The sequence below is a fragment of the Sparus aurata genome, chromosome 2, assembly GCF_900880675.1.
Source record: "Sparus aurata chromosome 2, fSpaAur1.1, whole genome shotgun sequence".
Lineage (NCBI taxonomy): Eukaryota > Metazoa > Chordata > Actinopteri > Spariformes > Sparidae > Sparus > Sparus aurata.
In genome coordinates, this window is record NC_044188.1 from 19,270,708 (window position 1) to 19,286,169 (window position 15,462).

Consider the following 15,462-nt stretch of genomic DNA (forward strand, 5'->3'; position numbering starts at 1 on the left):
ACATGAGTTTCTTTGACTGCACTGTGAAGAGGTACACCAGTTGCTCCTCTGTTTTGTCTTCTAACAAAGTAGCCACTTGAGAAGCATCAAATTAAACTGCAATTGTCCCCATATTAAAGATATTAAAAAACGAAGGATTACAAATTTAAGATAACAGCAAGCCAAGATGAGAAACACTGATCTCACCATGGATCTTTGAAATAATCAGAAGGACTGTGTGTGTGTTGCACAATTGGCAAAATAGGAAAACAAAAGAAACAGTTTGTAATATTGCCGCTGGTGTATCACAGCATTCAACACTATCTGTGAACGAAAGAAAATCCACTGGCCTTAAAAAACCCCTCTGACTGACTATTGCCAGTGGAGTAGGATGTCTGTTTTACTCCCTGGCTGTGGACTTTTTAATGAAAGCAGCGAGACACACTGAGAAACAGTCTGTTTTATTGTACCACTAAATGAAGTCAGATTACCTGGAGCAAATGTGCCGATGCATTGCGACATGCTGCATGCTCTAATATTATTGCTTGCTGTTTGGTCATTACTGCTGAGGCTGGAATAAAATGATGCAACACAGCAATCCTTCAGGGAGCACTTAAAGCACGCCACATGAGCCACCAAGCAAGCAGACACGCACACACACACACGCGCACACACACACACACACACACAGACACACAGAATACAGAGTAATGTTCAGCATTTGGTCGTCACTGGTGATTAAAGGATACTGCGGTGAATGACGTACGTGACCACAAACGCATGAGTGACCTAAACAGATTAAAGGACCAACAAGATTGTGAGTGTTTAAGCATTCATTGATTTTCAACATTATGTTAAGACGAAATTAACTCCAAGAGCTATAAAAAATAGTTGTATTTATTCCTACTTGTCGCTTATTTCCTCTATATGGTGATCTTTTTGCCGCTGATGTATAACTATATTGCCTGTGAGTCTTTGGAGTCGTATGTGTTGGGGTTGTATCTGCGGACTGGGTGAGCTGCAAATGAATTGCTCTTCTTGGAATCAATAAAGTTGTCTGAGTCTGAATGTGAATCTACAAGATGTTCCTCCACAGTCTCATTCCCTTAATTTGTAATACAGCAGCAGGGAATGAAACACAATCAGATTTTCCTTTATAGCTCCACCTTGCTACCCAAAAACCTGCATTACTTTGTGCTTTTTATTTTCATTATGAGAAAAATAATGGAAAGCAATGGCTGTTTCAGTCTTAGCAAAACATTAGTTTTTAATCAATGAGTAATTTAGTGAGGCAGTTAGCTTTAAAACAGCAACTCCTGGAGAGTAATAGTTGATCTTTGAGTCTCATCCCATTCATGTCATTCGGGTTCAACGGCACCCATTAAGCGTCACAATTTTTCAACCTGAGAATGAGACTTTACAATCAAGTATATTTCTCCAGGAAGTCACATTGTGTTGCTTTAAAAGTGGGGTGTGATCCTAGAGAAAGACAGTTGATTTTTGGGTACTTATTCTCAGGTTGACAGTTTTTGATATCCTGGGAATTCATTCCCATGAAAACTGCTCAGTGGCTCATAAAGCCAAAAAACAGCTCGACTTCCGGGGTACAAAATGTCCCAGATCTTCTGCATTGTTTGACCTATTGAGTGTGCACACAAGAGATTTCTGGTTGAGCCCCCTGCTCACCTGAATGGGGATACAATGATTTTCTTTTCTAAATGTTATCTGACCGAATGGATCAAATTCTGATAGTGACATGAGTCATTCTACAGGGGTTGTGAAGCTCAAAAAATGTATCCACTGTTTAACAGCTGTTTCTCTCAAAATATAAGCTAATGGGAAAAAGTATTTTTGGGTGCCAGTGCATCGCGTAATTACACGTTTTAGCCACTATGTCAAATTGGCTTCAAACCTGGTGCTATTTCTCTTTTAAATATGGTAAGTTGGTTATCATTGTGTTAGCCACAGCAGGATGGTATAGACATTTGCTTTATCTACGTATGTAAGAGCAGTAAATGTTTGTAAATGTGTTTGTCACAGAACTAAACTATACTATACAGATAAGGAATTTTAGTAGTTTCAGTTATTTTCTTTCCCATTCTCATTTTTGCAGCTCTTATTAAACTTATAACTAAGAATGTCTAGTGCAAAATAGATGAGCTCCTGTAACTGAATAAAATACTGTTGTGAACACAACCACCAGATATGATATGCTGCGATACGATATGATGCGATACAATACGATAAGACACAATATGATATGGAATATGAATAGGATATGATACGATAGGATACAACATATCTTTTTGGAAAACTGATTATTTTCAGGCAGTAAGCTTGCAAATGCAAATGTATGTGATAATGTCTGTTAAATTGACTCGACCGGATGAAACAAGAGCCATCTAATTCAAGAAGCAGCTTTGAACCTCTTGATCAGTGGAGCTGCCATCTGTAAAGCTTGCAGGCTCAGGACTCCTGATGTTACGTAAGGCCCATAACAAATAAACTCAATAACTGCAATTCATCTCTGTGTATCGTTGCTCTTCTGTACGGTTTCAATATTCGAGTAACATAAATGACTTTAACTCAGGACTAGATGGAACATATTAAGCATTTATGTGAGACAGTTATCATAAACAGGTGACCAACAAATTGAAGCGGCTGTAACCCTGTGGAGTTTGAATGAAATTGATCCATTATTGCTACGCTATTAGCACTGAACCTGATGATGTGTCTCGATGCCAGGAAAAGCCTTTAGAGGCTGTCAGAGTCATCCGACGCTCTCGGTATGCCAGTAACATGAATAAACGAAGGCTCGCTGTAAAATAAATCTCCTCGCCTTGCCAGGGTTTCAGATATCTTTTCACTCTACTTCCCCCAGTGTGGCCATTAGGAAGACATATAACCATGCAAAACGTCACCAATAAAGACGCCGGTACAGTGCTGTTATTGAGCGTCATCTACAAGACGACTGAGCTGTTTAATGAAATGAGCAAGCAAGGAAAAAGCACAGAGAAATGATACAAGTGGGGACATAGAAATATACGGGCAGCTTGGCAAATCAATGCGTATACATGTCAGAGAGACTGAAAAAAGATTGCATTTGTGTAAGTGTGTGTGGGTGTTGCTGAGATGTAGCAGAGGGTTCCAGGAACATTCAATCAAAGCTCCAAGCCCGGACTTGAATGTGAAACACGGACAAACTCTTCACAGGTGTTGTGTTTCTGTGCGGGTCTGTATGGTCATCACTGTATTAACACCCTTTCAATTAACAACTAACTCACCACAGGAGCAGTCATTTTCTTGTCAACATGGGAATAAAGACTTGTGAGGGTGTGTTTCCACTTGGCATCTTTGATGAGCGGAAAGGTGCAAAGACACTCTGGAAAAAGAGCCCCTGGAGGGAAGGAAATGGCACTAAGAGGGGTTGAGAACAATTATGTCAACCAACCTCAAACTGTGATTGATCAGTTCTCGGAGCTTTTAGAATTACACAGAAAATCCGTAATTGTTTCGACTGCACAAATTACCCTCATTTTTGCAAGAGTCTAAAAGGAGAGATATTTCCTAAGATGGATTCACACTGGATGTAGAAGCTTAACAGGAACAGTAGATGCATGAATTAAGTGTAAGGATGCCAGCTTCATGTCAAATTAGGATACTATCACTTGTTGCCAACGAACCTGTTTACCTGTGAAATGTAACAGGTGTTTTTTGGACTTTGCCAGTCCCAACACAGAAATGTGTTGCTGGCATCTCCTACAAAATAGGCATATAATAACAAAAATCATTAAAGTTGATGAGGAAAAACACAGAATATGTTTGTTTTGCAGCTCAGTTACCAGGGTAAAATGGTGGCAGTTCACATTTGTAGATATCACAGTTTGTCTGTTTCATTGATATTTATATATAATATGTTATATCACGATCATTACATGTTCACGGCTTTACTTTCACATCAGGAGGTGAAGAGGATGGTGGTGGAGTTACAGGCCAGAAGCCAGTTACAAGCCAGTGACCACAGTTCGAGGCTGTGTTTCAACATCTGTAGGTGTGAATCCAAATGTGTGCCTTTAATGAGACCTCCAGACTATGTCCTGCCATGTCTATGGCGACAAAATGTGGATATGTTGAATAGGAAGCCTCAGATCTCTAGTTGCCTTTAAGAATTTTCAGCCAATGTGGTCTTTTTTTCTAACCCGGAGCAAGTGTTTTTTTTCTTTTGCCTTAACCTAACCAGACCAAAGCACAGCGTGGTCACAAAATAAAATACAAAACGGAACCTAAAGCAACACAAAGAAGTGTGAGGTTTGAACATTTCCAAGGTTTTCAGTACTAGATTGCCAATGTTTTATCTGGCAATACAGCTGGTCTTTGGAGTGTTTTTAATTCAGGTTATATCAGAAAAGAACATGCAAATTATCAGTTTCTGTTTTATGCACATCTTTCTTTGACAGCAGTGGTCACAGATTCAATCTGAACAACCCCGAGTGACTCACACCATGATTATCTCCCAATTACACCTTATCAGCAATGTTTTCATATGACCCAGGCCCCAAAGTATCGCAACCACAGATTTATTCTGAGCCAGCATGGTCGCCAAGGTTATACTGAGGTGAAGTGTAAATATTTTATTAGAATATCATATTAATGCAAATACAGTAATTAATGATGTGAGGACCGATGAGATGGCAACTTTCGCTTGTCATGAGCGGAGGTCTAACCACCATTCCTGATTCAGAAAGCCTAATCGCCTTCCTAACTCTGAAGTAATTAATTCTATCCTTAACTCCTAACAACATAACTCGACGGACACCTCAAGGAGATTGTGACTGCGACAGTCAGGCTGCAAAGATAATCAGCTGCAGCCTGCATGTAAATGCAATCTGCGGCAGTCGATGATATATAAACAGTATTGATTTGTGAATGATTCACTATAGGCGATCTACATTAACTCTAGGTGATGAAGGATATGCATCAGCGCAATAATCAACCACCGGAACCACCACAAACACACGACACATCATCATCATTATCGTGAATCCTCTGCGGTGCAGGAAGGACAGAGCGGAATCATTTTTCTTTTGTTTTGGACCTGAAATGGATTAAAATAGAATTATTACCCTCCTATCAAGGATCACATTTACGACCATGACAGCACATCATTGTGCCTCTCAGCTCTGGCGCCACAAACCAGCCATAACCACCTCTTTGTTACAAATCCTTTCCTCTCCATTTCTTGCTCCTCCATCCCTAATTCACCTTATCACTTCCTGTCTATCTTCATCACGCTCTGTCTCAGCCGGCTTTTCTTCCGCCAGCACACACACACACACACACACACACACACACACACACACACACACACACACACACACACACACACACACACACACACACACAGCCGTATATTCCTGTGCACCTCAGTCACACACGGGTTTGCTGACATCGTTTGTCATGGACAGAAATGCCACCACTCACATGCATGCACACACACACAGACATTCATTGCAGCTTTTTGGTCATGCTAATCCATGTGCATTATTTACTATAAGCCAGTGAATAGTGAGTGGTGAGCCCAGTGTGCTTCTCTCACACACACATACACACACATGCAAACAGGGCAAGGAGAGAGCCTGACAGAAATACACACCTACAGAGGTACACATGTCTATATACCACAAAAGAGATGGACACACGGGTATGTATGTGCAGGCAGGAAACAACAAAGACTGACAGCAGCAGAGGATATATGGATGTGTGACCCTGGGACAAGAAAATGGGTTGTATTCCTCAGAGAACAGGGAAAACGATGGGGACCAAAGATTTTTTTATGATCCGTTCACACTTCCAGAATACTAGAACAGAGAGGAACTGGCCAAGGTCAGAGGCAGAATTCCCTATTCTAATGCGGAGCGTTGCTCACCACCCGGAGCAAGAGTCAGGGATTAATTTAGAGATCCATTCACCACGCCTGTGCGGAGGGGAGAGACGACACAACACGACAAAGAATAGAGAGGCTGAAGAAAAGAGGAAGAGAATCAGGGGAAATGGGGAGACAAGGAGGTGAGTGACGGAGAGGAGACCGAGAAGATGGAACAAGTGAGAAAGTGAAAGAGGGACAGAGACAGAGAGAGAGAGAGAGAGAGAGGTGGCTACGCTTGTTATGTGTAGCCTGCGGAGAGAGAGCAGACAGTTCAGATAGAAGAGCTTCATTTTCCAAACACTACTCCTCTCATGGCCCACTGCCTGCAAGTGTGTGTGTGAGTGTGTGTGTGTACACCTATAAGAGACAGGTAGAGAGACGATAGGTGGACAGAGACCAGTTCTGAGAAGGAAAATGGTTGAGAGGCCAACGGGAAAGAGAGAGGAAGATAACAGCAAGAGAGTTGGTAGTTGGTAGAGGAGAAAGTCAAATAAAGTAAAACACAGAAGAGAGAAGAAATGTATATCCTCTTAAAGGATAAGGCTGGCATTATTCTACAGTATACTTTCCTCATTGTCAGCAAGTCCCATGAAAAGACCGGAACCAACAATGCGTTAGTCCGTCTCCCTCAAAACTGTCCGACTTCCCCTCGGCTGGTCGTGGCTCTGAGCCCTAAGCCCATTCGTTTCAACTGAAGGCATAAATCTTTAAAATTGGGTCATAAATATAGAGTTTAATTTTTAAATAGGCTGCTTAATTTCCTCAAACAGCTGGGCACTGCAGCTTCAGCAAACTTTACTCAAACAGGAATGAATTGTGCATTTGTTGGGGACTATTTTAAGCTGTGGACGGATACACACTCGGTGGATTAGTTGAGCACAGCAAATTTTCACAGCGCCAGGACAGTGTATACAACCTGGCAACACCAGACCAATTAGCAAATGCAAATATGCCTTGAACCTCTCAGTGCATTTTAGATTTCCAAGGGCCGATATCAACAGGCACCGACCAAAATGCCTCTGGGTGCACTTGTCTGGTCCTTAGCATCACTGAGCTAAACAGGCCTCAGAGTTTAGAGATTAGCTGTGATGATGTAGCATCAATATGCCAGTGAACGCACATGCATACTTACTTATACAGTACATATATTATATTAGTTCCTGACAACATTATGGAAAGACTCCCCACATATATAGACTATTTTTTTTCACCAGAATCAGCCACAATATTGCCTTCCTCACACATAGCAACCTCCATTGACCAAAATAGTAGTTTTACACCGTTGATCATTGTAGAACACTTTTCATTTGAACTCCACCAAAATAATATAAAACTCATCAAAACCACCTTGGTTGGACTTCCCACTGTTCCAACAATCGTAACAGACACATCTGCCTGAACAGATAAAACACGAACTCACAGATGCTTCTAGTTCCCAAAGTAAGATCTATTGAGTGAACTTAACCATCATGTTCAAGGTAGTGAAGGATGGATTGCAAGAAACTGCATACAGAATCAGCGATCCCCTGATTCTTTCTCTAGCCCCACTATGAGGTTTAAATGACTGGTTTACAGTGGAATTGTACCTTTAACACCTGGATGGATTTCCTCACCAAACCATGAAAATAACGCGGTCTCATTCCAATGTCAGGTCACCAATAACTAATGACAATAACAAAATAAAGGCACCAAAACTACTTGGTTAGATTTAGGCAAAGATCATGGTTTGGCTTAAAATGACCACTACATTCAAAAAATCACAACTACTACCTAAGGGTTACGAAATCATCACAGTTTCCCCTAAAATAACTGCTTTCCTGCAACAGTGAATATAGACTTTTAGCCTCACACTGAACATAAACCCTGGTCGTCCAAGAGTCGTATCAATGAACCGGCCTACCATCCTCAATCTCCCCTTGTTTTGAACTTCCTTTATACAGTGTTTGTCATTTACTTTTGTCATTATCACCCCCTGCTGGTACCGCACATTTATACATGTATACATTTTACAACATAGAAAGGCAAACTGTCACACCCACACGGTGTCCTCTAATGGATTGGCAGCTCTGTTGCATGCTTTGGCACCAGACTCGGCTGCATTCTTGGGATAATTTCCTCAACTTTCACGATCCGTCAGCAAAGTTTTTTTTTGGTTGGTTCCTTGGGTTTCAGACAAATGGAAATATTTTGTTGATCAATTCGTTGATGGGTTTTGTCCATTATTCAATCTGTTGACCAAAGAAAAAGTGACTTTCCTATGGAGCCAGAACGGTGACATTAAAATTTGGCATCCCAAAAAAAAATTGGCATTGAAAACAAAACCAGTACTGAAAAAGGAAACATTGTCATTGAAACATTTGTATTGAAAACAGTTGTATTGGCATTGAAACAAGTATTGGCACTGAAAAAAGAAACTAATCAAAATAATTCAACTGTTGTGCTAACTGTGGCTAATGCTCCGTGCTCGGCGCCCCGGTACTACTACCACACTCCATTATGCATATAGAGACCGGAGCTCGGGAGCTCCGGGACAGAACCAGATACACAGAGACTTGGACACATCAGGAGGGAGCTTGAAGAAAAGTCCGAGAGGTAGTTGGACTCTGTGTTGCCCAGAGACGGCCGGCACACGGATCCTACAATGGTATTGTGGCTGGACCGTCCAGCCCCGCCTTCCCGCAGGCTGCTGCCATTGCCTTCTCAAATGATATGCTGCACAGCATGAATTTGTTATAACTAAACCACTGGCAGGTCATTTGGGTTTAAGTGGATATAGTAGAAGTAGGAGCACAAGGGGGGGGGGGGGGGGGGGGGGGGGTGGCACCCGCTGTAACACATCTCAGTTGGTCAGGTAGGGCGGTGTGTTTACACACATTGTAAAGCATTTACTGAATTGTTTTGTGCATTCAGAGCTGATTGTACCCAATCTTTTCCCCCTCAGCGCACCCCTTTATTTATCACTCCTCCCCTTGCATCATAAGAAACCTGATGTGCATTCGGTGCGTACCTGCCTGCTCACACAGCTTAACAGAGAGCAGAAAATAGATGCAGCAGTTGATTACATTTGTGGGTGGGAGGTACTAGATGGACAATTAATTTTCCAATCATTATAGGTTGTATTAACCACACTATTCATTCATGTGGGGCTACAATGCTGGGGGGCAGGAAATTGCATTAAACAGTTTTGATTTATGATTCTATTTGGCGGCAGGTAAATCCTGAAAAAAAAAACACCTCCCGGGGATATAGAATGTCTTACCTTGTTTTACTCATGCGTAATACAAACACACACACAAACATGGGTAAATTGTTGGATTGTGTTCAGGATCATTCGGACTTTGAAACACTCCGCCATTTTCAGTTGCCTTGCTTGTAGAGCAGCTTGCGTGAGCTTTCATTTACAACCTGGAGATAGTTAAATACTCTTGTTAAACACGGTGATATAATATCACTCTATTGTTGTATCATAGTATATTGATTTTGTTTGCCCTGCCTATAGTTAACAGCCCCCGCGGTCGATGTTTGTTAAAGTTTATTGAGATAAGCAGGTGAAAGATTATAGTACAATGACACTGAAATGTCCCTAAAATAAGATGGATGCACCATATGAGCATGTTCACAAGGAGACGCCTCACCTTTTCAGAGACATTCAGCTTGTAAGGTAGGTGCAAAAACCTCCCGGACACATTTTACAGCAAGGCAATCAGATCTTCATATTGTGCCGTGCTCTTGAATCAACAAAGCCACCGCACACTGCTCAGCCCTGTTCCTTTAATGTTTAATTTTGTGTGGTATCAAAGTGCGAGCAAAATAATCTCACCATATTCAGACAAAACTAAATGACATTGTTCAAAGTAATAATAGAACTGCGGTCCCTACTTGTGCACAGACATGAAAAGATCTCACCAGGAGGCAGATGAGCGGGAGAATTACACAACGGGTATTCTTCGGAGATTTGTTCCTATCTCAAAGGCGAAGGCACGCACAGAAAACACACCTAACAACATCAAAGGCATTCAGATCAGCGTGGCATAAACCAGTGTCACTCAGCAGATGCCAGAGAGCAAATAACCAAACTTCTTAAGTCAGGCGAATATATGCAGGGAGCCACAGCAGAGCTCCGCCACTGTGAGCGAGACAGAGAGTAAGCAAAGTAACAACATCTCACAGTCCTGGCGAATGAAGCAGTAACTGTGACGATGTTAATGTTTCTTTTGTTGGTGATGATATATGGTCGGTTTGAGTAGATTGCAATGCTTTCTGCAAGTGTTAAGCAACATTAAAGGAATATCTTCCTGTCTATCCAGCAAATCCAACAAAGACACTGAGTACACCCAAATCTGGGGAATCGCCAGAAGTACACAAGTTGCTGTGCTACAGTGGCGTTTGAATCAAACTGTCCTAAGACGTGAATCATTTTCTACTTTTACCTTTGCCTTCTATAACGTTGCTTTTTACAGTAATGTCTCATACGAAACTGTGCAGTTCTCAGCTGCTCCGACTGCAGAGGCAAAGTTCAACTTTAGAAAAAAAACTCAGCGTGAAAGAGACTAGCCTTTTATTTCATGAAGAGTCCCCCTGCCCGAGACTGTACAATTTAGATAGATTCCCTGGGTGTTCAGAGGACCAAGATGTTTGCCAGAAGAGAATCAAGAATATTAGAACTTATGACTGTTATCATATTTGATTAATTAAAGCTCCACTCTGTAAGAGAGAAGATTTTTCCGTCTCATTCGCAACTTGTCAAATACTGATGCTTTGTAATATTTCTCAAATAAAAGCAGTCCTCCAAAGTATTACTGTGTTTTTGACCCTCTATGAGTGACGTGTAGTTGGCCTTTTGTTTTGCTGATCAATTAATTAAATAATCTTCAATGCCTTTATAACAAAACATATTCATTACATAATCTGGATGGTTAAACGTTTTTACTCAGTAACTGGTCTTTAAAGCAACTCTTAATTGATTGTACAAGCTAGCTAGTACAATATTGTTGTTTTTTCTCGTTTGTCCAATATCTATTCGGGCTATTGTTGCTATATGGCTATACTTTATGTATAACATAAAACATCTGAATAATGTTAAGATCGCTGTCTAAGTAAGGTACCTTAATCAATAACTGGGAGCCACTGTCTAATGCCTTTAATCCACCTACCCATGCTGCCGTCACTGCAGGCAGGCAGCAGCATGCAGAGTTGCTTCCGCTGTCGCCAGTAATTAATACTTTCATGTCGTTTTGTCTAGCAAGACATGTGATGGTGTCATTTTTAATATAACTGTAAAGAACCATTTTCATAATGGCAATGTTCTGCTTCATGAAGTCATAATGTTACGCATAGCAACAAACAAGACTGGCTGAAAGCTAAGGCCTGACAGTTACCTGCTCCACGGTGAAGGAGTTCACAAAAGGGCAGCGACTTTAGTTTAGAAAGATCGGATGTACAACAAACAACAGTATATGTAATAAGTGAGAAAAGACTGTAACAACAAAAAGTTGGCAGAGCAACTAACTTATTATTTCACCACCTCAAGCAGAGGCACCATGATTGAGTATGAGAGGAGCCAAAGGTACTGTGAGGAGAGCTCAGCAACTATTGTTGACTCCAATCCAGAAATACTTTCAATAACTTGTCATATTATTAAGAATGTGCTGTGATATTACTTGGCGGAGGATCTTCATGATGTCACACACAATCCGTTTCAGTGCAGCATAGTGAAACTCTGCATCTAACCCGTCCTTGGGGAAGAGTGGGCAGCCTGGCCACTGTCGGTTGCCCACACAGCCTTGTTAACACTGACTCGCCAGAACAAACATCACAAACTCTCTCCCAGGCTCCCAGGTCATGAGGGAGTGTGACAGATTAGATCTCAACTCCCAGCGATCATACAGGGATGGTGAAAGATTAGCTGTCATCCTCCAACAGATCAGAGAGGGCACGAGCACCAAATGTTCCCCCTCTGTTCTGAACACAAAGGAGCCTTTTTCATCACCGTCTGCGACTGTTCCAAGTTTAATTTCATAGTTGTATCAAGCTGTAATTGGGATCCGTGCTGTTGCTTTCTTTTTTTTTTTTTTTGCAGATTGGATGGGGTGCTAAGTGGGAATAGACGTGAATAACACCTAAGCAGCAAAAGTATGATTAAAATAAGTGTATTGGCCATAATTGCTCTTCTATGCAGGATCATTAAAATGTAGTTCAGAGTCTAAAATCAACATTTCAAAATGATATTTGTTCAGCAGCTGTTGCAGAAAAGCCAGCTTTTTTAAACCACGTCCACCGCCACGGACCACTCGGCTGCTGCTCTGTGCGTGACAGAGATAAAGTAGGTGCTGTCTGATTCTTCAAACAACTCGGGTTCCTAATTAAACCATGTTCATCCAACAGGACAGTGACAGAGACTGAAACACAAACACAGAGAGAGAGAGCAGGAGAGAAAGGAACACCCTCATTCTCAGCAACGCACATTTAAATACTTACATGCATTGGTGACAGCGAAGCTGTTGGCGGTCTCTATATTGTCCACATGTGGGACCAGGTTAAAGGGGGCTTCCGTAGCGTTGGGGCTGGTGTTGTGAAGGAAGATAGCTAGTCGAAACGCTGTGTACTCCTGATCAGTATTCCTAATGAACAAGCCACCTGGAGAGAGTGACAAAGAGAGAGGGCAGAGAGGAGAGGAGCATGATGGAGAGCAGAGGAAGTGAGTTATTGTGGGGCGGTGAGGGGGTTAGCAGGGAGCGTGGTGGGAGAGACAGGAGGAAGGAGAGTAATGCGGGGAGGGGGAAGACAGATAGGGAGGGAGGGCAGAGAAAACAGAGAGAGAAAGCCAAGATCTTCATTAGCTTTGTAACAAAAGGTAATTTGTCTTTGCCGCACATTAACATGAGTACAGTGCACACTCAGTGATACCCACACTGCACATTTTCTTTGATGAAATCAGAGGAAGACGGAGAGGGACAGAGAAAAGAGAAATGGACAGGAAAGTGCGGGCAAAGAGGTAATGAGTCGGAGGGGACTCAAAAGGAAAGACGATCAGAAGGTGTCAGTGAAATAAAGGAGGAGGATGCAAAAAGAAAGGGGGAGAGGGAGGAGAGGGCTAAGTATCTGTTGGCCTTTAAAGATTAGAGTCCCCCAATACGTCCAGGCTGACGAAAAAATGAAGGATTAGAGACAGGAGAATAACAGAAGAACAGAGGAAAGAGGTGTAGGAAAGAGAGAGAGAGAGAGATAATGGTCTTCTGCCGTAGTGTTGACTGGTTGTGTTTCTGCAGATATCTCTGATACAAACTTGTTTCTTCTGCAAATTCTATAAATTACTCCTGCGTTGGTTGAACTGAAGTGATGTGACTTAAGTTTGACAAAATCAGACTCGACTCAGCTGAATTGGATTACACTTGCAGACTGTGAAGCCTTGACATCGCATTGGGAAGTGAAAGGGAGGCAGGAAAGATGACAGGGGAGGAGTCCAGAGGCAGAGCATATTGAACAGAGCAGTCGTCACTATACAACATGTCACTCGTGTGTGTGATCGTGTGCCTTTCGTGCTGAAAGTTTGCATCATCTTCAGATTTTTCGGATTTTCCTGCAGTGCATCCAGGAATTTCTCATCACGAGCCTGACACATGCACACGCCGAGGCATCGCATCTCAAGTGCATGTGCATTAAAAGGAATAATTCATTAAACTCTCCTGTTTTGGGGGGCAGAGCGCACACACACGTTCACACACTCTGCTTCGACCAGATGAGGAGTGGAGGAGCGCCTGACACCTTACTGCACCAGGTTTCCTTGAAGAAATTTCGCAAACATTCTCGTCTGTGTCAGCCCCCGTCTCTTCTGCACACATGCAACTCATGCATAAAGACGCGGCGTGTGCCTCCATTCCCACTGACATTACACTTGTGTGCAATGCAGAGATATGCAAATGACTCCTCAAGTGAACCGGAGGATCACCGGTGGATGATCCTGTGCGAGTGCTTGAGGAGGAGAGGAGGAAAGGAGTGCATGTGTGTGCTGCTTCCATAAGCTCAGGAGGATGTGTGTGCATGCCTCCCTGTGCAAAAGTGTGCACCCACATGCTGCCTGTGCATGACGTCTGCACAGCATGTATGCATTTTTATGACTTGGCGTGCACATGCATGCAGAAAACCTCGATGTGTGTGTGTGTGTGTGAGAGAGAGAGAGAGAGAGAGAGAGAGAGGGAGAGAGTGTGTGTACCAAGCAGAAAATATTTAGCGTATTAAGTTTATTGGCAGCTGCAGCGAGACAAGGAGCCGAATCTCATTATAAGACCTCCCAGCTGCCCCCCTACAAGGACTGATGCAGTGCATTCATTATCACACACATGCCTGTAGGAATGTGTGTGTGTGTGTGTGTGTAAGAACGAGAGAGAGGGAGAGAGAGAGAGAGAGAAGGGATGCAATGCATGTGTGGTCCACATGCACTAAGCAAACCAGTGGTTTATTCAGATTGAGTTAACTTTATCTCTGATCTGTAAGACACTGCACTGACACGAGGGTGACTGGGAGAGGGCAGAGCAGAGAGAGAGAAAGATGGAGGGAGAGAGGGAGAGGGAGAGAGAGAGAGACAGAAAGAGAGAGGGGGAGAATACTGCAGTGTCTAAACAGTGAAGAAGACGAGATGGGGGAACAAAGCTTGCTGAAACATTCATGAGCGCATAACAGCCTTTGAAATACACGCAAATACAGTAAAAGGATGGATGGAGTGAAAGAGTCAGTGCATTTATGAACCATATGAGTCACGGCAGCAGAGGAGACGCGCCAGTCTCCCCTGAACGCGGAAATATCTTTGAAGGAACTGATGCGCCAGAAGGAGCGTGTGGTTTCCTGAGGGGAGTCTTTCTAGAGTTTTTCACTGATTTTTGTGTGTTTAGGAGAGTCCCGGTGCGCCAGCCTCCACCTTCCCCTCGGTCCGCTCAGAGCCACTAATATGCAGTGTGGTGTGTCGGATGTGAGTGTCCGTGCGTAAAAAAAAAAAAACAAAAAAAACAAAAGGCATCCTCCAACTCACCTATCTGCACCGAGCTGGGGAAAGCCCCCGCCGCCAGCCCCCAAAGGGCGGAATACACCCCGAGAAAGTGCCAAGAAAAAATAATAATCCTCATGGTTTTCCTTTCCTTCGATCCCTTCAGAAACTGTTGAGAGACATCGAGAGAGAAGGTGGTGGTGGTGGTGGTGCGGAGGAGGGGGGGGGAGATGCTAGAGAGGCGTCAGAAAAGCGAAAAAAGACCAAAAAAAAAAAAAAGAAAGGAAGAAAGAAAGATGAGAGAGGTTTATTTTCCCCCGTTTTTGTTCCCGGCTGTATTCCTATTCCATGATGGGCTCGTTGGTTTCTTCCCCTGCAGTGTCCGCTCGGGAGAGAGCTGTGGTGGTAGCCGCGGTGGTGGAGGTGGTGGTGGTGGTGTGTCGGGCGCACATGTAAAGACGGAGGGAGAAAGAGTGGGGAAAGTCGCTCGAATGATTGGCGAGCTGGAAGAACAGTCTGCATGGACTCACTGGACATGCGCGCCCCGTCTCTCTCTCTCTCTCTTTCCTTGCTCTCT

The 15,462-nt window shown here is 43.0% G+C and overlaps 1 protein-coding gene across 7 annotated transcripts in view; it reads right to left on the reverse strand.

Moving 5' to 3' along the window:
- gria4a (glutamate receptor, ionotropic, AMPA 4a) overlaps window positions 1-15,455 on the reverse strand; it is a 119,213-nt gene extending 103,758 nt beyond the window's left edge. For 5 of the 7 annotated variants that reach the window (XM_030440390.1, XM_030440381.1, XM_030440424.1 and 2 more), the window contains exons 1-2: window positions 14,931-15,454; window positions 12,383-12,541 (exon numbers count right to left, since the gene is read on the reverse strand). In XM_030440390.1, the coding sequence (XP_030296250.1) occupies window positions 12,383-12,541; window positions 14,931-15,024 (253 nt within the window). In that variant the 5' untranslated portion in view covers window positions 15,025-15,454. Of the gene's footprint in view, window positions 1-12,382; window positions 12,542-14,930 lie in introns of all 7 variants that reach the window. The other 2 variants (XM_030440408.1, XM_030440400.1) reach the window with 1 other exon arrangement.
- Between the last annotated feature and the right edge of the window lie 7 nt (window positions 15,456-15,462).